General features: G+C 44.6%; 1 protein-coding gene across 1 annotated transcript in view; it reads left to right on the forward strand.

The window, feature by feature from the left end:
* Pcsk2 (proprotein convertase subtilisin/kexin type 2) overlaps positions 1-24,184 on the forward strand; it is a 316,714-nt gene that overhangs the window by 259,533 nt on the left and 32,997 nt on the right. The window contains exons 7-8 of the mRNA XM_004668723.2: positions 8,859-8,947; positions 22,304-22,479. Coding sequence (XP_004668780.1) covers positions 8,859-8,947; positions 22,304-22,479 — 265 coding nt within the window. The remainder of the gene's footprint in view (positions 1-8,858; positions 8,948-22,303; positions 22,480-24,184) is intronic.

Genomic DNA, 24,184 nt, shown 5'->3' on the forward strand with positions numbered 1-24,184 from the left:
AACAATTGGACCTAGAGAGGATTATACTTACTGAGGTAACCCAGGCCCAGAAAGCCAAATGCCACATGTTCTCTCTCATAAGTGGATTCTAGCTACAAATGTATGGACTTGTATGTAAGTTAGAATAAAACTTGGTATCAGAGGCCTGTAAGCTAGAAGGGGGCTATAAGGGAGGGAGGAAAAGGGAGGACTTAAGGGGATGGTATTGTACATATGTAAGTAGAAAAAAAAAAAACAGATTACTGTGGGTGGAAAAGCCTAAGTGAGGCCAGGGGAAGAGATTGAGTAAAGGAAGGGTAGGGGAGGTTTAGTCAAAATCTAAGAGGACGCACATAAGTCATATGGAAATCTACTTTTTTGGACAATGGTGCACCAAGAAGCCATAGATTAATAGTAGAAAATTTTCAGTGCCAGGGATGAGATACCTTCCACTGAGTTGTTGGCCAAGGAGGTCCCTGATGCCCCCAAAACCACTGCAGGCCATTGCTGAGGCTCTTGGTTTCCCTTCAGGAATTGTTGCAGTCAGGTTCGCATTGCTGGCAGAAATCACCCAACCAAGAGCAGCTTGTGGGAAAAAAAGAAGTTTATTTTGGCTTATGGGCTCAAGGAGACAAATGGCATTAAGCAAAGTCTTAGAAATAACTGGCCATGATATCTGGGACACTGTGTTGAGACAGGTCTGGCTTTGGAGTTGATTGATTACAGATCTCCAGAGAGTAACAGAAAAGGCTGCAGCAGCTGAGTTTGGTGGCACAATCCCAGCACGGGGGAGGCAGAGGGAGGAGGATTGCCCTCAGTTTGAGGCCACTCTGAGACTACAGAGTGAATTTCAGGTCAGCCTGAGCTGGAGTCAAACCCTAACAAGGGGTGGGGGGGAGGCAGCAGCAACCTGAGTACCAACTACTTCCTATCTCTCAGGAGCTACTAGGTACCAAGTTAGTTTTTGATGGATTGACCAATTACCAAAATATAACTGATGGAGTAGCATTTCCTGAATCCTGTACTCTTCTTTTTTTGTTGTTTTTAAATTCTTTTTTAATTTTTTAAAATATTTTAATTATTTATTTGAAAGAGAGAAAGAGGCAGAGAGAGAGGGAGAGAATGGGTGCACCAGGACCTCCAGTCACTGCAAATGAACTCCACATGCATGTACCCCCTTGTGCATCTGGTTTATGTGGGTCCTAGAGAATCAAACCAGGACCCTTTGCCCTTGCAAGCAAATGCCTTAACCGCTAAGCCATCTCTCCAGCCCACTGAATCCCATATTCTTAATCCAACAATCTCACCAGCCAAATCTTCTTGTATGATCAGCTGTAAGACTATTCCTTAAAAAAAAAAAAAAAAGGAAGAAAGTGTTTTCACTCTTAAATATACTCATTTGCAAACTTCTTCTTGAAAGTACCATTTTAAACTGGCTAACAACCTATTAGAACACATTAGTGCTTAGTGTAATAAAAATCCATCTTTGTCAGCAGTAAGAACTAAACACTTACCCGTGACACAGCCTTCATGATTCAGGCGAGCATAGACCCAATATCCTAGGAAGCCAGTGAACTCAAGACAGAGTGTCCACTCAGACTGATAGAGTTTCCTCCAACTATCAAGTCATTCTCAAAGACCTTCATCTCCCATGACTTGTTATTACTAAGAGAGGTGATGCATTTAGGAAGCCAGTGAACTCAAGACAGAGTGTCCACTCGGACTGATAAAGGAGTTTCCTCCAATTATCAAGTCATTCTCAAAGACCTTCATCTCCCATGACTTGTTATTACTAAGAGAGGTGATGCAAAGCTCAACCTGAAGCCTTTTGGAGCATAACTTGGGTTGCAACTGACTATGGTAGGATGATGTGTCAAGGTTCAAGCCCATGGCAGTGCTAGAATCCTTGGTGCTAAAGGTTGGCACCAGCTTGGCATTAGATTTTGAATTCCCACCACCACCACCATATGAAGGATATGTCCAATTATGAGTCCCTCTAGGACAAAAGAACACTGTGCCTAGTATTTTCTTCCATACGACCTATATCTTGAGGAAGGATATGGACAATGAGTTGAGATGTTAATGAAGTTGGTCAAGAGTTCATCATTGCTAAAGCTGGAAGATAGGAACATAGGCATTCACTGCTTATCTTTTTGTTTATGTGTAAATGTGTGTATGTGTGTGTGTGTGTTGGTGTATGTGTGGTGCATGTGCATGCCTGGAGGGGAATGTCAAGTGTCCTGCTCTATCACTCTTCTACCCATTGTTACTTAAGCTGAGGTCTCTTACTGATCCCAGAGCTTGTCACTCTTTTCAGTGAGCTCTGGAAATTCTCTTGTCTCTGCTCCTCTGTAGGCCTGGGGTAACAGATACATGTGGCCATGTCCAGCTACTTACGTGGGGCCTGGTGAATCTCTCAGGCCTCCTCAGACCCTGTGCTCACACAAATGCTGAGCCATCTCTCCTGCACTTATGCTATTTTTCTTATATTCCAGTTATTTATTTAAGACAGAGAGAGAGAGAGAGTCTTTTCAGACTGGAAGGAGACCCAAGGGGAAAAAACTACCCATCGCACTTCAGCCTAGCACCAGCTGAAACCACAGAGAAACTGGGGAGATGAGCAAGAGTGCTGCTTCCATGGTGAACCTGATAATCAGTGCCAGGATGAAGGAGAGAGATACTGAGGACACTCAACATCTACCAAAGCAGAGATCCAGAGGCTCCTAATAGCCCATCAATGAAGTAGACTTAAAACACACCCTGTATGGATCAGGGAATTTTGCAGAAGAGGGGGCAGAAAGGTTGTTGGGACACCATGTCCAGAGGCATTGCCTCTCCCCAACAACTTACTGCTGCTTCCATAATGCATAACCCACTGTCCCCATGGGGATAACATGTGACTCCAATGAGGATGGCCCTCTTTGGAAAGGTGGCAAGGATGAAGGAAAGGGTGGTACCAAAATGTGTTGTCTCCATACTAAGTATGTCCATAATTAATAAAAATAAAATTTTTAAGAGAGAGACAGAAAGAGAGAAAGAGTACACCAGGGCCTCTAGCCAGTGAAAACAAACTCCAGATACATGTGCCAACTTGTGCATCTGGCTATGTGGGTCCCGGGGCCTTGAACTTAGGTCCTTAGGCTTTCCAGCTCAACTTATTCTAATTTTTTTTTTTTTGAACAATTGGTATTTTCTTTGTTGGACTTTTGTCACTGTGTCAAATATCTAAAAGAAGTTACTTAAAAGGAAGATAGATTTATTTTGACTCACAAGTTCAGAGGTTTCATTGCATGGTCATCAGGCATCATGCTTTGGGCTGAAGACAAGGCAATCCTTGGTGATTGCAGGAGTAGCAAACCAAGCAGATCGACTCATTGCTGAAAGGAAGCACAGAGACAGGAAGGAGCCAGGGCAAGATCTAGTCCCCAAAGATACATCCCGATCACCTACCTCCTCCAGCTACATCCACCTCTTGGTTTCCACACTCCCCAAAATGCTGTTACCAGCTAGGGACAGAGCTTTGCAACATTGAGCCTATGGGGCTGGAGAGATAGCTTAGTAGTTAAGGCACTTGCCTGCAAAGTCTAAGAACCCAGGTTCAATTCTCCAGGTCACATGTAAGCCAGAGTCACATGGTGGCACATGCATGTGGAATTCGTTTGCAGTGGCTAGAAGCCTTGGCATGCCCATGCTCATGTTCTCCCCCACCCCCCGCTCTCTCTCTCTCTCTCATAAATAAATAATCAGAAAAAAATTTAAATGCATGGGGTATAAAAAGAGGTAATGAGTAGAGCTGGGACTTGAATTCCATACTCATAAAATTGATTTTGGTGCTGCAAGGTTGGGTGAAGCTTGCAATGTTTTGTGAGGAGGTACCACATGCCTAAATTACTATTATGCAGGCTTCAACTAAAGCTAACATTACAAAAAGAGCTAATCCACACTGGGCAATTTCCACCTCTAATCTTCTGCATTGGTATTGTCAAAATAGACCCTCTTTTTGTAAACAAAGGTGCAGAGAGCTTAAGGAACTAGTGCAAGGTCACACCGCTAGTAAGTGGTAGAGGGAGGTTTTGAATCCAGTTTCAGGATTGTGGAATGGGGGGAGTCACTAGTCCAGGATTGAATGAAGATCATAAGTGGAATGGGAGCAGTGGGGGCAATGAGGTTGAAACAAAGAGATGCAGGATACATTCAGGAAGTGGCTTGTATATCTGGCCTGGGAGTTAGAGATTGTGTGAGGTGCAGCATTCTAAGAAAGGTTGATAGAAGAGATGGAACAGGAGAAAGAAATATTTTCATGTCTGGGTAAGAAACTGGGTCAGGGTCACAGATGAGGAACCCTCTCACTTGCACCACCCCAGGAGCCCCCAGAGCTTTGAGCTCAACACCTACTCTTAGCCAGCACAGGACCTACTGCTAATGCACCGGGAGCCTCTGGCCAGTTTGTAGCCCCAGAGAGAAACACACCACTGCTTCTTCCGGAGTTCTTTCCTGGACACAGGCACCAAATCTAGTGCCCCATTCTGTTCAGACCAGGATCTTGGGCAGTGCTCACTTCAGCACGCACAGAGCTGATGATAAAGACTGAGTGCTTCTGGCCAGGAAGGGTTTTCTGCTCTTCATTCCACCCATGCTGGCTGCAACAAACATGGGTTAGAACGAGGAGCCATGGCTTCATGGGAATCAGTGATGGTGGCTGTTGCCGACAGGATCCCCATTGCTGGGCAAGGTAGAAATAAAAGATGCCTCTAGGAGAAACCCTCAAGCAAGTAAGTGAAATGTTTTCCTTGGATGAGAAACCAACTTCAATAGCAATGCATGCCTCCTGGGTTTTCCTGACACTTTCAGCCATCGTATGACACCCTCTGTACTTACTAACTTGCTTTGCTTTGAGTGCGCATTTCTTTAAGAACATATTTTAAACCCCAAGCCAAGAACTATTTATGAAAACAGATCTCATCATCCACATACAGCACTGCTTCTAGGGAATGTGTAGATGAGGATGTCTTGCCCTGCATTTGTCTGGATTTGGGAGGATTGTTCTTGTTTAAGCAGAGTTAGTATGTTTATCCCATGGTGAACTGTTGAATAATTATATGCAGAATTGAGCTCCAGGGATCTACCTGAAACACAGATGAAACTTTTCAAACACTGTAGAATTTGCTCCTAACTCACAATCAGAGGCGTATACATTGGGCAAAACAGAATAATAGCCCAAAATACAAGAAGGTAAGAAATATTACATATTTAATGAGCATTGATAATGTGAAGAACAGATGTAATTGATTTGCTGTGAGGCATCAGAATCTAGCATACCCCCCCTTTTTTTTCCTGGCTGGTGTTCAGTTAATATTGATTGGCAGCTTGATGGATGGATGGCCTGCCTTTCCAGCTACACTGAGAAGTTGAGCAGCCTTGATGTCTGTCCATTTTAGAACTGCCTGCCATCTGCAAGGTTCACGGCCCACATTTCATCAATAGCCTCACGTCTTGCTCAGAGTTAAGTCAATGTTTGGTGATGCATTGCAGATCTGTATTCCATTCCTGTGCTGTTGTCCATAAAACTTCCTCTTGCATAGCATTTCTTTGACAGGCATTCACCACTGAAATGTCATCCCTGCCAACAGGAATATTTATGGAGATCAGAGGATGCAGCACGCTCGATCCATTAAGCCCTAAAGAGGAAGAGATTCTGGGTTAGATGCAATATTCCTGGCTGTAAAGTGTTTACTATAAATTCAGGAAGAGAAATTTACTACTGAGGCAACCAACCTGAGGAAGAGAAAGGATAAATGCTACTGATATCATTTATCTCTGTGTGAGATAATTTGACTGGTAGTATTAAACTTTCAAATTCAAATAAGAATAATGTTCAGTGATTGGCTTTTTCTCTTAATAAGAGTCATATTTCATTTTGAAGAACTGTACATAACAGACCTCAGAAGAACATATGTGGGGAATGGCCCTCTCCGGCTTCCTACTTTCATACCAATGTAAGCTGATACTTTACTCTGGTGACATTTAATAGTTTAGGAAGAGGAGATGAACATTTTTCCCTTATGCCTGTATGAACTAATTCTGAAATCACCTCCTGGATAATAACCTTCTGACTGTTTTCAAAGATGGAATCAAATGTTTTGTTTTTTTCATGTGAGCTTTGAGATACCTCCTGAGTCAATATGAGCTTAAAGTTTGCTGCTTAGACTTCATGCTCTCTACATCCAGACAGGGATGATAAGATGTTAGCTATTTAAAGTCACTGAGGAGGGCTGGAGAGATGGCTTAGCAGTTAAGTTGCTTGCCTGAGAAGGTTAAGGACCTAGGTTTGGTTCCCCAGGACCCCTGTAAGCCAGATGCACAAGGTGACACATGCATCTGGAGTTTGTTTGCAGTGACTGGAGGCCCTGACATGCCCATTCTCTATCTGCCCATTTTTCTCTAATTCTCTACCTCTTTCTCTCTCTCTCTGATAAATAAAATATTTTTTAAAGTCACAGAAGAAATATCACTGTTGTTTTGCTTTCTAGTCCTCTTATTTGCTCACAATCTTGGAGCATGGGAGCAAGAGTAATCTCTCTGTAGACACTGTTGCCTGGTGGTTTTTTTGCTTCTGGCTTCCAGAGCATCTCACAGAAGAGTGGAGGTTGCTGGCCTTCCCTCTCTCCACATTACCTTGTACACTTGCAGGCTAGCACAACATTGACAGACCAACCCAGGCTCCTCTACAATGCTCCCGGGATGGAAGCAGGTGCTGTCAGCCCTCTCAAGAAATGGCATATCATCTCCTTCCACCAAGTTCTCTGAGTCAAAGCAAGCCACTAAACCAGCCCAATTCAAGGGGAGGAAGGGAAGTTTTTGGAATCCTTTAGCATAAGAAAGAAGAGAATGAACTCAAGAAAGAAAATGAATAGAATTACAATGTCTAGTGGAGAAAGCATTCTAGAGAATGACATGATAGTCAGTTCTTCATTTACACAACACAATTCCTGAGATAACCAACTTATAAAGAGGAAAGATTTGTTTTGGCTTTTTATTTCAGAAGTTTTCAGTCCACTTTTGGTTGACTATGTTGCTTTGGGCTTGAAGCAGAACATCTAAGTGTGACAAAACTTCCTGGCATTTGAGAAGCAAAATGAGAAAGCGGGGAAAGACTGAGATCTTGTGACCCCCTTCATTCGCTTAATCCCAAGGACCTTCCAATCTCCAAAAGGTTCTGCTGCATTTCAATAGCATTGAGCTGAGAACCAAACTGTGGTAGTTTGAATGTGCAACACCCAAAACTCAGGTGTTTTATTAAAGCTTGTAACTTGTCACTGGGAGTGGTTCCTGGAATCCAGCCCTAAGGTGTCACTGGAGGTAGATCTGAAGTCCAGCCCAAAGGTGTAAGAGAACAGTTTGAGCTCTGGAGTCCTGCTTGCTGCTAGTTTGTGCTTGCTGCTGTTTAGTGTTTGCTGGCTGGAGATGGTTTCTCTCTGTTTGGATCTGTGGAAGGGGGTCAGCTTCTTCTGCCATTAATGGAACTTTCCCTGGATGTGTAAGCTTGAAATAAAATCCCTTCCTCCTATAAAACTGTGTTTGGTTGACTCTTCATCCCAGCATTATAAAACTGTCTGCAGCACAAGCCTTTAACAAATGGGACTTTTGGAGACATTCCAGATCCAAACTACAGCAGATGAGCGCTGCAAAGGCCTTGCTCAGAATTCAAGGCCAAGCAAGTCTTAGAAAGATCACCTAACACATAATTTCTTAATCTAGTCAGCCTCAAAGGTTCTGTAGACCTTTGAAAATGTATGCAAAATACTTGCAGTGTGTGGCTATTTTTAATCCTGGGTGAAAGTGGGGACCTATAGCATTGAATATATCCTCAAGAAGGCTAGGTTCAATGAAGGTAAGCATTATCCCATCATTGACAGATAACATCACACCCCTGTCTGCTAAGGCAACCATGAAAGTAAGCACTTTCCCATGATTCCAGTGTTACCACACAATCAGAGACAATCAATCCACCAGCACACACCTGTCTGATACTGTGTTTAATTTTTAAGAAAACCTATGTGTTTTCTTTCAGGAAGATACTTCAAAGTTTAAAGTACAGATCAGGGGCTGGAGAGATGGCTTAGCAGTTAAGGGCTTGCCTGTGAAACCTAAGGACCCCTGTTTGAGGCTCAATTCCCCAGGACCCACGTTAGCCAGATGCACAAGGGGGTGCATGCATCTGGAGTTCATTTGCAGTGGCTGGAGGCCTTAGCATGCCCATTCTCTCTCTTTCTCTCTATCTGCCTCTATCCCTGTGTGTCTGTCACTTTCAAATAAATAAATAAAATTAAAATAAACAAAAAAATTTAATAAAAAAATAAAGTACAGATCAAATGTCACAGTTAAAAATATTCTTAGAAACCTCTTAATTATAGGGGGAAAAAACTCAAGGTAAAGGATGCCACTGGAGAAAGGGGATGGATGAAGGGGTACATTGGGATATGCAGACAGAAAACTGAGTAGACCACTGGCCAGCTCAACCTCAGTTGAGTGTATCAAAAGAGTAAGTGTCTGGAGAGATGGATCAGTGGTCAAAGACACTTGCTTGCAAAGCATGCTGGCCTGAGTTTGGTTCCCCAGGAACCACATAAAGCCAGATACACAAAGTGGCACATGTATCTGGAGTTCATTTGCAGTGGCAAAGGCCCTGGAATACCCATATTCATTCTCTCTCTCTCTCCCTCTCCCTCTCCCTCTCCCTCTCCCTCTCTCTCTCTCTCTCCCCCCTCCCTCCTTCTCTCTCCAAATAAACCAAAAAGTTGATTGCAGCTGATAGAAAGAAAGAAACCTCATCCAGGCTCTGTGACAATGTACCTGACAGGTCTCTGTTTTCTCTGCAGCCATGGAACTCGATGTGCAGGAGAAGTTTCAGCAGCAGCCAACAACAATATCTGTGGGGTTGGTGTGGCATACAACTCCAAGGTGGCAGGTAAGATGGCCCTGCCAAATGTAGGCACCATGCTGGGCAGCCAGCCCCAGAAGCTATCATATTCTTGTCTCCAAACTGGGAGGACCCAGCTCTTTTGCCCATCCCATTGGGCAAGAGAGCTGAGGTCTACATATGGAGCAAGAGTGGGGAAAAGTATTTAATTTTAACCTGCTATAGTAATACCAGTATACTTCAAATATTTTTTTGAGATAGGGTCTCACTCTATTCCAGGCTAACCTGGAACTCACTCTATAACCCCAGGCTGGCCCCAAATTCACAGTGATCCTCCTACCTCAGTTTCCTGAGTTCTGGGACTAAAGGTATATGCCACCATGCCAGGCTCATTACAAATATGTTTAATTTAAGCACAAGATTCTAAAAAGTACACAGATCATAAGCACACAGATCAAATGTGAACAAAGCTTTACTAATGTAACACTCATGGAAACAAAAACAAAATAAAATCAGACTCTAAAGCCCTTCTTGTGTTCCCACGTTGGTTACTGCCCACACAAATCCAAGAGTAATCACTACTTTATTCTGTGACAGCAAAAATTGTCATTTCCAGGTTTTTTAACTTCATATTAATGTTGTTGGGCAGTCAGTATTCTTTTATGTCACTATCACTACCATTTAAACCAGATTCAAGTAGCAATGGTGGGATATCAGGAAGTGTGTAAAAACTATTGGTCAAGACTCCCAAGGCCCATCAAAATGTGTTCCGCAATCAATCTCATCTCTGTGGAGACACAGTTCTCTGGAGTCTGTTGTGAAGCTTCACTGAGTCTGATGCTTAGCAGTTTACTCTTGACAGGGGCTTTAGAAATGGAAGTGGTAGGTCAAGAGAAATTTAGAGAGAAAACAGAAAGATTCTGAACCAGAAAGAGTTCAACCAGATGCCCGAGAATGGAGCGGTTTCTGCCTTGTTCTAAGTTTTGCTTCAAATCGGTTCTTAATTTATTCAAGCTGAGTCACCCAACTTTGCTTTTTTTTTTTTCTTTTTAACAACTGTCTTGATAGTTTCTTTCTTAGCCATTTAAAGGAGCCATAAACCTGCTTTATACTGACACTTGCATTGCTAGGCACCTAAAATAAGGAAACAAAACCTCTACTGGCCCACTCTTAACTGCTTCCAGCACTGTTTGCTGAGAGAACCTACCTGAGCCGGGCGCAGAACTTCACAAAATGTATCTGCAGGTTTCTGAAATACAGATGGAGAAAGCATTGCCCCTCAGGCTTCGGATCTTTTTAATGTGTGTGCATCCAAATGTAGACGTGGAAATGTCAAGAGCCAGTATGAACTCTGGGGAAAGGGTATTTCTTGGTTAATATTTTATAAGCCAGGCTCACACCTGAGGCTGAGGGAGTTCTCTGCTCAAAGGACAGAACTGGAGACAACTGAAACTTGACTTTCGCATTCACAAAATTTGCCTTCAAAGTGGTTTTGACAGTGGAGGGTTGAGAAAGGGTCTCACTATGTGGGTCAGGCTCGCCTGGAACTCATGATCCTCCTGCCTCACAGCCTGAAGAGGGCTGGGATTACAAGAGTGTCCTCCAAAGCCCAGCTAGTAACTGGATTTTTCTTTTTTAGTAATGGTATGTTACAGAAATAGCCTGCAAACTTTAAGAGAGTTTGGAGCAGCTAGATGACTTTCTGCAAGTACATGAGAGTTCCTTTCCCCTTTCCTTCTTTACTCTCTTCTCTCATGACTGCACTCTGCATACACCTGAGCCACCTAAATCTCCTGCTTTCCTAGTTTGGATATCCTAAAAGCAAAATCAGAAACAAGGATGTGACTGCAAGCAGTTTACTTAAACCATACAAATGAAGCCATGTTGAGGAAATGTGGGAAGAAGACAGGCAAGTCACAAAAACCGGCACAGCGTGGGTTGATGAGCTGAGGCGGTCCTACGGAAAACAGGAGCTCAGTCTTAAAGGTGACCCTCGGAAAGTCAGTGTGGAACACCTCTCAGAAGTGTCCCCATATACTCAGAGTGAAGAGTCTTGGGGTTAGTCCATCAACTCCCGAGGTTCTTTGTTTGGGATGGGTTATGTCCAGCTCGCTAGGGTCAAATAGAACTTGACAGACAGAAAAGTCCCCTAGGCCAAGAGATCTAGGTGGCCCAGGGACTGCCTCCTTCCCCTGAGGATGCAGACTGGTGATGCAGGCCCACACGACTGAGCAGTGCATGACCTCTGTGAGGTTCCAAGGCCCCAGAGCAGAGCCTAGAGGAGAAGTGCTCAAGCCACACAGAGATAGTGAGCAAGCGAGCGGCCGCTGTCCTTGATCTACCCCTGGCTCTGCTGCGCTGTGGCCATTCACCCTGGTTCTGTTCAAGAGCTGGGGAATCTCTAACCTTACCGTGAGTGCTCTAGGGCATCCAACATCTTCTCCACTCCCCGGGTGAAAAGTTTCAGAACTTTAGACCTATAAATTTGAATGGGACGAATTTTTCTCATTCAAGCTGACAATTATAAAAGTTGCTTTGATTTTTTTTTTTTTAATCATTATTACTCCCTAAAAAGGAGCCAAACTTCCAGCCAACGCTTTTCAAGTGCTACGGAGGGTTAAAGCGCCCCCTGGTGGTCACGGATCATTGCTTGTCTCTAGCAAGTGTTCCGATTACAGGGTAGGGAGGCGCAAACAACACTGCTTGATGGGCTTTTTTTTTTTCCTGCCTGTCTTGAAGAAGATCAAGAAGAGAACAGGAGGGATGAGTAGGCCTGTAATCCCAGCTCTTGAGAGATCCTGTCTCAAAAAAATAAATAAGTAACTAATTTTAAGCCTATTATTAAAGCTCTATAGAGCCTTAGTCCAAAAGAAAGAGCAGAAAAGCAATTTTAAAATGGGCTACCTGAAGGGAAAAGAGCTCTGAGAACCTAGAGTGTACATCTTGTCTGTTGAGTTCTTTGCTCCATACACTTTGTTCCTGTTTCCTGTTGATTTTCAGCCATTCTTGATATGTCATAGATATGAGCCCTGGACTTGGCTTGGTGCAGACTTTCACAGGAGGCCATCAGGCCATCTGGAATCTGCCTTCAGAGTAGACTAGTAGTTGTTTCTTTTTTTTTTTTTTATCTCCAGTGAGCCAGTGTTCCAAATACCATCAATGGCATTGCCCACTCTTGCTGTGACACTGGCATTATGTATTGTACATTCTGTTCTCATAAACACATCGGTCAGTCTGTGTAAACACAGTTTAGATAAAACTCCCTAATGAATACATGTTAGAAAGTATGGCATGGGGCTGGAGAGATGGCTTAGCAGTTAAGCGCTTGCCCATGAAGCCTAAGGACACCGGTTCGAGGCTCGTTTCCCCAGGACCCACGTTAGCCAGATGCACAAGGGGGCGTACGCATCTGGAGCTTGTTTGCAGTGGCTGGAGGCCCTAGTGCACCCATTCTCTCTACTTCTCTCTATCTGCTTATTTCTCTGCTGCTGCTGTCAAGTAAATAAATAAAAATAAATATATTGTATAAAAAAAAAAAAAGTATGGCTTGTCCTCTCCAGGACCCTTGCATATGCTCTGCCCAGAGCACCTCCCTGTACTTTCCCTGACCACGTCCTCTTATTTCAGTACTGAGGAACCTCCTCACTGCCCCCCTGAGGCCAGTTAGTTTCTTTATATACACTTGACATACACTGAGGCTGGGAAGATGGGTCAGTAGTTAAACCTGTTAGCCTGGGTCTGTTCCCCAACCCCACACATAAAGCCACACACAAAGTCATGCATGCATCTTGAGTTCCTTTGCAGCTGCAAGAAGTCCTAGTGTGCCCATTCTCTGTGTGTGTATGTCTGTGTCCTTTCAAATAAATAAATAGAAATATTTTTTGAAACCCACTCTGAATTTCCCCTCGCAACATTCACTACTTTTTAATTATATGCTCTTGCTTGTTGTGTTAATCAGGATTCCACAGAAAGATGAAGCCAAAGGGGGAGAGAAGAAGAGAAGACAAGAGGGAATGAAAAAAGAAGGGAAGAAAGGGAGGGTTAGAGGGAAGAAACGATAGCAATTATTTAAGCATTTATTATGGAGGCTGAGACGTCTCATGACAGGCCATCTATAAACTAAAGTCTCTGCTAACATACTTCAGGCCTGAGCACCCAGGGATTGCTAGTACAAGTACTAGAGCCACTAACCAGAGATACTGATGTTCTGATGTATGAGAGCATTAAAAAAAAAAATCGCTGGGCCCAGCTCCAGGAGAGGGGAGAACCAGTTTGCCTTTCCTCTGGTTTTGCTGTATCTGGGCCCAAGTCACTGACAGGTGCTGTCTTCACTGTAGACAGATGTTCCCCAGCTAACCCACTCACACTGCCAGGTCAGGCCTCTCTGGAAACAACCTCATAGACATGCCTGAAATAATGCTTGACTAATTCCCTAGGTATTCCTCCATCCAGTCAAGTTAGCATCTAAAAATTAGCTTTCCCATGCATGGTTATTTGAATGCTGTGTTTCTCGGCCCCCTATTCCACCCCCAGCAAACCACAGTGTCTACAAACACAGGGCTATCTCTGCCCTTGCCTCAGAACTGCCACATCTCTGGCTCCCAGGGGATGTTCAAACTGTGTTGGCTGAACAGGAAGAAGAAAAAAAGAAAGGAAAGGAGTCAATGGACAACCTATTAATAAGAACTGAATGAAAGAATCGGTAGATTGGTGGACTTGGGAGATTAAGTATCTAAGACTCAGAGCCAATGGAATTCCAACCCAAAAAGGGAAAAAAAATCTCCCACCAGAACTATCAACCTTTGCCACTTTAGCCTCGTCAGATCAGCTCCAAGGAGCCTGGAGTTCTTTTCATTCCCCCAACCACCCCAGTTCTCTTTCTCAAGGGTCCCGTGGTGATGTCTGAAGGCCAGTACCCACAATCATATCTGTAAGAACCACAAAGTCAGGCTAGTGAGCCGACCAGGTGAACAGAGCCTCAAGACCATCTGCCAAGCTCATGTGTCATTCAGGTGTTACAAACAATATGACTTCTGAGGAGCCTCCCTGCACAGAATCTCAAAATCATGGAACCCAAAAGGAATGTAAAGGTCTAAAAGGCCACTGATACTTGCATAGTGACAATTATAATACTAAAAATATTAATAATATAGTCGACTGACAGCATGTCAGGCATGGTGTAAAAGCCCTTACTCATTTAATGCTCTTTGCAATTCCCATCGACGTGTAGTCTTCATGTCATAAATACCACAGCCCTCTTTTGATGACAAAAGTGAAATATGAAGACCACATCCGGTAAGCTGTGGAACTGCCTTGTTCGTCCCTCTGGCCTGACCTTTCTGGATCTGAAAGGAACTGCATACTCCCCGACCCCATGGACAGAAAACTAACTCCCTTCCCCCTTGTCTGTTCCACCTGTGGGCATGCATGGCTCTTAGAAATCCTAGATGGGTACTCTCTGCTTTCTGGCACCTGTTTTCAGCGACACAGTTGTCACCACCTCTTCTAAATACCACATGGCTAGGAGAATTACAACCAGGCTGGCTTCTTAAGAGTAACTATCTAACATGTAGACTAATGTCATGAACATGCTATTGTAGTCTGAATGGTTTAATATTTTTTAGTTACTTGAAAGTTTAACTGCTAAAATTTCCTTACCTACTTCTTTAATTTTATAAATTTTGAATAAAAAGACTGTCTTTTTTTCTTTTGAAAAATGTCTTTCTGGAAATAATTCTCTAAGAAGGTAACCCAATCTTTTTGTATTTTCATTTTTAAATCAATTTTCCATCTCTTCAACCAGTGCAGTTGAGACGAAACAATTGAACTTTAGAACTGTGCTATTATAGCTGGGGAAATGGCTCAGTGCTTAAAGGCTCCGCAAGCCTGCCTACTGGAGTTTGGATCCCTAGCACCCCTGTAAAGCCAGATGTGAAATAGCAAAGGAGTCTGTATCTTAATGTCCTACAGCGATGGGAGCTGAAGTCGGGAGAATTCCAAGCCAGCTAGTCTGGCCTTCCCAGGGGCAAACAACAAGAAAAGCCCTGTCTCTTGCCTCTCCCCCATAACTGAACACCCCCACAATAGAACACCCACAATCTGCAGGAGGAATGGCAGGGAGAAGGCTAACGATGGCACCATAATAGCTGTATTCTCACTATATACATAACTAATAAAAATAAAGAAAGAAAAGTCCTGCCTCAAACACGATGGAAGATGACCAATATCCCAAGATTGTCTTTTGACCTCCACATGCACACCATGGCACACTTGTATTCGTACACGTGTACTGGTGCCAGGCACAAACACAGCTCTGGAAATAGGAGCAAAATAAAGAGGATTCAGCCCAAGCACATGGTCCCTGCGACCCCCAGGCACCAGGTGTGGTGCAAATAGGAGGGAAGTAGGTCCAGCTTCTAAATGCCTAAATGCATGGGAGGGGGACACGCAGAGTGCACACATATGCACACATACACAGTTACACATGCACACACATGCACATGCATACACACAAGCACACATGCACACATACACACATGTACACACATATACAACACATATAGAGAGCACACACAGACATGAACACACATGCACACACGTACACACACAAATACAACACATACACAGAGAGAGAGCACACACATACATGCACACACAATTTCTAAAAATATTTTAGTATATTATTCAGAATTCATTTAACCAAATAAATATGCAACAAAGATAAATAACGAACCTTCCAAATAATGTTGCCTGCTGAGTACAAGATTGATTGATTACGCCAAAAGCTCAAGGTGACCCTAGCCTGGGAGACACTTCCTCCCGCCTTTGGTCTATTTTTGTAGTCCACCACTGAACTGGAACCTTACTGTTATGCAGGACGGAGCCAGCAGGCAAGGCCCCTGCCTACCCGCATACCAGCTCCAAGGCAGAGCCAAAGGAGAAAGACCATCTCATGATGACAGACACCTTCTCTGATGTTCAGTGCTGACTATGCGATCAAAGCTATTTTGCTTTGCATATGTGGCTGCGTGCGTGCATGTTCATATGTGTGTGGGCACATGTGCACATCTAGGCCAGAAGTTGTGACATGAAGTATTTTGCTCATCCTTTCTCCACCTTATTTACTGAGACTGGGTCCCTCGGTGAACCAAGAGCTCACTGATTTGGCTAATCCAGAGAGCCAGCTTGTCCCAGGGATCCTGTTGTCTCCTCCTGGCAAGTGGTGGGATCACAGGCCAGGTGCTGCCCTGCCTGGCATGGACGTGGCTGCTGGGGATCTGAACTCAGACCCTTGTGCTTTGGCTAGCACTTTACCACACTGCTCTGCTTGGCACTCTGAACTGGGCAGAGCAAAATGACAGAGTAATGAATACCTGAGATGGCGGCAAATGAGGGCAGGCTGGACGGTTAGTTCCACACTGCCCTGGCTGCCCAGAGCACCAAGGTGGAGCCAGCACATGTGGGTTTGGCCTTGGCTGCCTGACGTTCCAAACCACAGCAGATGGACTTACACAGGGGATAAGAGCACCTTTGATCAATGCTTCTGCCACAAAAGGATAAACATCTGAGGAGACAGACATGTTCGTCCTGGCAAAACATTACACAAGCACACACTTGCAAAGCATCTTATGGAAGCCCATAAAGGCGCTCAACTTCTATGTGTCAAATAAAAATAAAGAATACTTTTTAAACAAATTTTGTAAAGACTGAAAATGATGCTGTTGATCACTATGCAAACACCATGAAATTTCTCTACCAGCTATGAATCACTTTCATGTATTAGCTCAGCATTATTATTGGCCAATAAATCTCTTAACATTTCCATGAGTTTACAAGTATGTTATCTGAGTTTTTTAAGTAAACCAATAAAAATCACCATGATTAAAGAGTACTTAGACCCAAAATCCTAGATGAGCCTGAACTTGTTCCTTGGCCTCCAGGGCTGATATTCATGAGCACAGAAGGTGCCAGTGATTGGCACTGAGGAGCATGGGCAGAAGTCGTATGTACCAGTCTCAGATATAAGCAAGAGCAGGGCAAAGGGGGTCAGCATTTACCCACTGGGTCCTGAGGCCCCCAGACACTAGGGCCAGCAGAGGTGCAAGCTGGAGGGAAGCAGATAGATTCATAGAAGAGGGATATACAGAGCACCAGGGACCATTGCTGTGGTGGACAGGCCCACCTAGGAGATGGGGGCAGGGTAGAAATGCATCCTGGCCTGTGGAGTCACTTCATCTGTAGAGCAGCTTACCCAGGGGAAGACACTGACACCCAGCAACTTTGACACTTGTCTTTTTATATCCACCACCACCAGCTCCATAGCCCATAAGGCATCTAGGACCACGGGAAAGGCCCTTCCTGAAAGCCCTCAGCTCACCCTAAACCTCTGTCTCTGCTATTAATGGTGCTGTCCCTTGTAAAATTAATACTGTATCACATTCAATTAATGCATGCCTCATTCCTCCCGAGCTTAACGCGATTAAAAAGAAACGTTAGGCGCCTGGCCCCAGAATATAAATGAGCCTGGTTCCCTGTCTGTGGCCACCCTGGGTCCCTGCATGCTAAAGCAGTCAGAAGATGAATGCATATCAGCCCTCATAGTCTCATGCAGTCTGAAAGGAGTGCACTTGGGGGTGAAGAGGGAAAGAGGCCTGGAAACCAGAGATGCAAGTAAGAGTGTGCAAGGCACAGCAGTGCCCCATGCAGGAGATGACAGATTCAGGGCTGGCTGGTGGGACAACTGAGGCCTACTTTGGCCAAGGCTTAGTTTCCCTCACCTTTCTTCTCAGTGAGGTAGGCCTCTCAGGCCTGGGCATCTGGCACTAGACATGTTCAAAAGCATAAAAGCTTCCTCCTTAAAGCAAAAGAATGATGGTCTCTCTGCATTGATTTCCCACCCACAGAGGAGACACAACTTCACTTAAAAGTTGTACTGTTTAGTTTATTCTGTGATCTGGTGGTCTCTTTGTTAAATTTTTATCTTTCCTTCCCTCCTTCTTTCTTTCTTTTCCTGTACTGGGAATTAAAGCCAGGGCCTTATATATATGCTAAACAAGTGCTCTACCATTGACCTGCATGCCCAGCCTTTTTTAACTTTAAAATGGGTTCTCACTAAATTGCCCAGGCTATTCTTGAACTCACTCTATGGTCCAGGGTGGCCTTGATCTACAGTCTTCCTGTCTTAGCATCCTGAGTAGCTGGTGTTACAGGCATGTACCATCATACATGCTACATTTCTTAAGGAAATAACACTAGAGATAGTTCTGTAGCAAAATGTACAGTTTTAACTTCCTATCTCCCGACAAGATAAACCATAAAACTTAACTGGCCAAAAATTCAAGCTAAGGCTTCTGCAAGATAAGCTTTCTCCAGGGAAAAGGATGTTAACTCATAGTGAAATGTTTGTTGGCAAAGAGTGTGTGGGGGGAAGGTTACCTTACTTATTAAGGGTTAATAGTAAAGGATACTGTGCCAAGGTGATGGTGATAGACACTTAGAACACTCAAAATGTGTGAAAGCAGAAGTTGGGGTCATGAATACCTCAGTCAGTCCCTGTGGGGTAGTGGAGGGACCATGACTCAGAAAATTCCTACCCTCTGTGGTTCTTAAAATCTTTCCATGCAGGCTGGAGAGATGGCTTAGTAGTTAAGCGCTTGCCTGTAAAGCCTAGGGACCCCAGTTCAAGGCTCAATTCTCCAGAACGCACATTACCCAGATGCACAAGGGGACGCACGCATCTGGAGTTAGTCTGCAGTAGCTGGAGGCCCTGGCATGCCCATTCTCTCTCTCTCTCTCTCTCTCTCTCTCTCTCTCTCTATGCCTCTTTCTCTCGGTCTGTCACTCTCAAATAAATAAATAAATAAACTAAAAACATATTTTTAAAAAATCTTTCCACGCCCTCTTCTGCAATGTTCCCTGAGCCATGGCAGGCCTGTTGATATTCTGATTTAGTGTTGAGTTCTCTATAGCCTCTGGATTTCTGCTCTGATGGGTTTTGATTAATCACTGTGTCTGTCACCATTGCCTTGGAACTGGTTGCAACTGTTATAATTTTTTGTATGTGTATAGTAAGTCTGATGTGTGGTGTGAATGTGTGCTGTGTGCACATGTGTGTATATGTTCACCACACTGGGCTTAGGCACAAAGGCCAGAGAAGATAGTTGGGGGTCCCACCCCTCCATGGATCATCCTCTTGTTTCCTTGAGATGGAGTCTCTTCACTGATTCTGGACCTTTGGCAGTTTTACCAGCCCAATGATTCTCCTGACTCTGCTGCCTACATAGGACATAGGACATAGGACATAGGACATAGGACATAGGTTGCAGACACAGGTGGCCACACACGAGCTATTTATGTGTGGGTTCTCGGACTAAAACTCAGTGACCCCAGTTTGCTGCGGTCTCGTGCTTGCTCAGGTAATGATCTTAACCTCTGAGCCATCTCTCCAGAACCCCTGGACTTGATACTTCTGTTGGAAAAAAAAATCCACTAAATAAAGTAATCACACCAGACATTTACTCACCAAGTATTTGTCACTCTGAAGGTAAATATTAGTATCAAACCGATCCCAGGGACACAAGATGCAAACACGATGGCTTCATTGGAGACCTTGCTGTCTGGAGGGGGATGAAACATTCATGCAGTTACGATAAGCCAAAGGTGAACTGGAAGACACAAGGTGGTTACTGAGGAGAAAGAAAAGACCTTTCAGTCTCCTGAGTCAGAAGTGGGTAGGCCTTAAGGAAGAAAACAATTTTCTGTCAATTCATCGAGTTCTAGGAGAATCCAAGTGACCCTTATTTAAGTTAATTTCATGACATATTAAAAAGTGGTGCTTGCGAAACAATGACCTTGAATAACATTGTTCTTCAACCTCATGGCTTTTATTAAGTAGAACCTTCCTTATGGCTTCATGCTGGACAAGAATGGAGTGTCAAAGCCAGCCATGGTGACACACACTTTTAATTCCAGCACTCGGGAGGCAGAGATACGAGAATCACCATGAGCTTGAGGCCACCCTGAGGCTGCATAGTGAATTCCAGGTCAGCCTGGACTAGAGTGAAACCATACCTCAAAAAAAAAAAAAAAAAAAAGGAGTGTCAAGATCCAGATTTGGGCTGCACACCGCTTAACCACTTCACTTCATTATCCATGTATTAGTTCAAGTTCTGTTGTTAAAACAAACTACCTGAGGCTGGGTAGTACATAATGAAGTTTATTGGACTCACAGCTTTGAAGGGTGAAAGGCCAAGACAGATGGCCCCATTGGTTCAGACTGCTGGGGACAACATCTGTAAAGATGGCTTCACAACAGGAACGTGTGCAAGGGTGTTGACATAGTGCTCAGAGAAGCCAGAGGGGGAGTAACGTACAAACTTGCTCTCATTTTAACAAGTCTCTGATGGAAATCAGCCAGCATTCCCTGTGAATGGCATTAACCCCTTCCAAGGGCAGTGTACCTACAAGGACCTAAGTACATCACTTTCCATATTGCCACTGGGTACTCAGCTCCCAGCACATGAGCCTGTAGGGGACCCACTCACACCACATCAAAACCACAGCAGTCCCCACAGACAGAAAGTCTTGGGTCAGCTTCACAGCGCTTTAGGTCTCTTGCTGAGGAGTAATGTTCCAACTGACCCATCCCACGCATGAAAGCCCTGTGAGAGCAATGTGGCTCAATCTACAACATCCTGAGGGCGGGAAGGTCCATCCCATTGGTTACTGGTGAGTTAACCCTGGACAGACCTTTGTGAATAGCCAGTGAGTGAGCTATGAGTTCTGCAGAAATGAAGGCTGCCCTCACCCCTTCTCTTTGTGTCCCTACAAACAGCTTGTGTTAGCCCCACTCAGCCCTGATCTGTAGGTTTCTCCTACAAAGTGTCAGGAAGTGACCAGACTTATAGAGATGCAAGGGAGAAAGAGGAGGGGCCTGCATCACACACTCAATGACTGTTGCCATTTAGAATAACCACTCGACAGGTCTGTCCTCCCCAGTGTCCCTTCTCAGTTATGGTGAACTGGGTTAGGTGCCATCTCTTGTACTGTCCCCATCCCTCTCACTGTCCCCTGTCTCTGACCCTGGAAGTTTCTCCTTAAATTTCAGTTTCCTCGCTCACTGTTTTTAATGTTTTCTTTTTATTTTTTTATTCATTTGTTTAATTTTTTTATTTATTTTATTTTCAGAGAGAGAAAGAGGCAATAGAGAGAACAGATGCACCAGGGCCTCAAGCCACTGCAAAAGAACTCCAGATGCATGCACCTCCTTGTATATCTGGCTTACATGGGTACTGGGAAGTTGAACCTGGGTCCTTAGGTTTTGTAGGCAAGCACTTCAACAACTAAGCCATCTCTCCAGCCCTTTATTTATGAGAGACAGAGAGAAAGAGAATGGGTGTGCCAAGGCTTCTAGCCACTGCAAACAAACTCCAGAAGCACATGCCACCCTGTGCATCTGGCCTCCCTCACATTTTATGCATAATGTCTATATTTATCGGAACCTAGATCTTGGCCAACACTGAGTCACTGGAGGCTAAGCTCCCACCTAGAAACTGGCTTACCAAAGAAGTTCTCAGTGAAACAGTTTCTCTCCATCAGGAATTCCAGTCAAGTTTGCTATTTCTTCAAATAGTTACATAAGGAAAGGCATGAGTGAGGTGTACAAATAAGTGTGGGACTGGGGGCCAAGGAGATGGCTCCATGTGGTAACAGTACTTGTCATGCACATGAGAACTTGAGTCCAGATCCCCAGAACCCACATAAATGCCAGATATGGTAATACTTCCCTGTTATCCCAGCACTTGAGAGTCAGAAGCAGGAAGAGTCTTGGGGCGGACTGGCTAGTTAGATTGGCTGAATTGAGGGGCACTAGGTGCAATGGGACACAGGGCTCAGTAAATACAGTATAAAGTGATAGAGAGAGACACAGCCAATATTGACCTCTGGACTTCACACAAAGTGCACATATCCACATATACCTGCATACATGTATACCCATACACATATGAACATACATATTCACACAACGTGGTCTCTGCACATCATTTTTTATATTTAATATATATTTGGTAGCAGAGAGGGCAGGGAGGGAGGAAGGGAATGAGAGCACCAGGGCCTCCAGCTGCTGCAAACAAACTCAGATACATGGGCCACTTTTTGCATCTGGATTTACATGGGTACTGGGGAATCGAACCCAGGCCATCAGGCTTTGCAACCAAGTGCTTTTAACCACTGAGCCATCTCTCCAGCCCACTGCACATTATTTTTGATCCATGGACTCCACAGTGTTCCCCAGAGTACCCAACTGTCCCACCCATACCCAGGACCTAAGCTCTTCTCCACCCCTTAATCTCCTGAAAACTGGGGTGTCCAAGCCTAGTGTTCTCTGCTCCTGCTTGTGCACAGGTATTCGAATGCTGGACCAACCCTTTATGACAGACATCATCGAGGCCTCCTCCATCAGCCACATGCCTCAGCTGATTGACATCTACAGTGCCAGCTGGGGCCCCACAGACAATGGGAAGACAGTGGATGGACCCCGAGAGCTCACGCTTCAAGCTATGGCTGACGGTGTGAACAAGGTAAAGATGTCCCTGCCAGTGCGAAGCCCTGGTACACATATGAAGTGGGAGCTAGTGGGTGAAGTAGTGGTAACAACATGAGTGAGTGACGGGGCAGGAACAGAAATGGGGCCATATGTCTACCTGGTGGTTAAGAACTCATAAGAAATGAACACTGAACCAGCTTTAGCAGCACAGGAGACTTTCCAGAGAGGAGGCCTATGTGTGATAAAATAGGAGAGGGGCACATGGAGTCAGGGGAGGCTCAGCAGAGGATGAGGAAAGAAAGGGGAAGGAGAAGGCAGGAGAGGAGAGGAGAGGAGGAGGATTAGGGGAGGGGAGGAAAAGAGAGGGGAAAGAAGGGAGGGTAGGAAGGTTGCAGAGGGAGAGTCTCAGACTGTGGCCCCTCTCTAACTGACAGGTTGTCCTCACACCAAAGTCACCCATCTAGAGCAGGAATGGGCCAGTGCTGACAACCCTGAATGCCCAGTGGCTGTTTGGAATCAGCCTTCAGGAAGAAGGGTCTCAAGCCATGTTGGGTGTGGGTCCACCAGGGGCGGCAACAAGAAGAAAGCCCCATTGCTTCTATGGCAGGAAGTCTGAGCTATGAATTTTATGGCCATAGATTCTTGAGATTAGCCCTGGAATGAACATTGCCAAGAAGAGGGACAAAGGTGGAGCCTCCAAAGAAGAGCATCAAGATAGGCAAGGCTGCATAGTGAGGAGCTTGAGCTTGCAGGGCTGGGGCCACCCACATGGGACATTAGCTCAGAAAGTAGAGCATTCCTGGGCCAGGTCCCTGTTCCATCCCCTGTGCCTGAGCATCTGTCAGCAACTGGTTTCATCCAGCTGAAACTATTTCTTGCCTATAAAATGATCAAATGGACACAATGTGAAGTTCTTCATAGGATCAGGAAAATGGGAGAGAGAAATTTTATTCAGCTGTGAGGTATGAGATAAATACACATGTTTATGGCACTAGGAAATGATGTCTTTTCCAGCCACTCCTGACACATAGCTAACTATCCTAAAACTTCATGGCATAAAATACAACTATGATAAATTTATGGGTCCTACAGGTCAGGAATTCAGTCAGGACACACTGAGGGTGGCTTGTCTTTACTCCATGATTGCTGGGACCTAAAGTACTACAACAGACATGGCTAGGTCATCAGTTCCCAAACTACATGTCTTCATAAGCTTTTTTTTTTTTTTTTTTTTGTTTCTTTTTGAGAGAGAGAGTGAGGGAGAGACAGAAAGAGAGAGATTTGGCATGCCAGGGCCTCAGCCACTGCAATCAAATTCCAGATGCTTGCACCACCTACTGGGCATGTGTGATGTTGGGCTTGCCTCCCCTCTTGTGCATCTGACTTGCCTGGGATCTGGAAAGTCAAACATGGGTCCTAAGCCTTCGCAGGCAAGCTCCTTAGCTGCTAAGCCATCTCTCCAGCCTTTAATAAGCTATTTTTAATTGCTGAACTCAAGAGTGTGGCCACGAGCACACCTGGGAGTGTGAGAAGTGCAGTGTCTCAGCCCCATTGACCTGGTGTGTCCCAGCTGCATTCTAACAAGACCCCATCAATGTCTAAGCGGTGTTATCAATGACTATAGGATCAATGTCATGTAATCCTGAGATGCTCAGACTATAACATAGAGCAATTTTTAAAGACACACTGAATAGAAAAGGGTAGTGGAGGCAATGTATGTTCTGGAAGTAAGAGCGCTG

The sequence above is a fragment of the Jaculus jaculus genome, chromosome 8 (assembly GCF_020740685.1).
Source record: "Jaculus jaculus isolate mJacJac1 chromosome 8, mJacJac1.mat.Y.cur, whole genome shotgun sequence".
Taxonomy (NCBI): Eukaryota; Metazoa; Chordata; class Mammalia; order Rodentia; family Dipodidae; genus Jaculus; species Jaculus jaculus.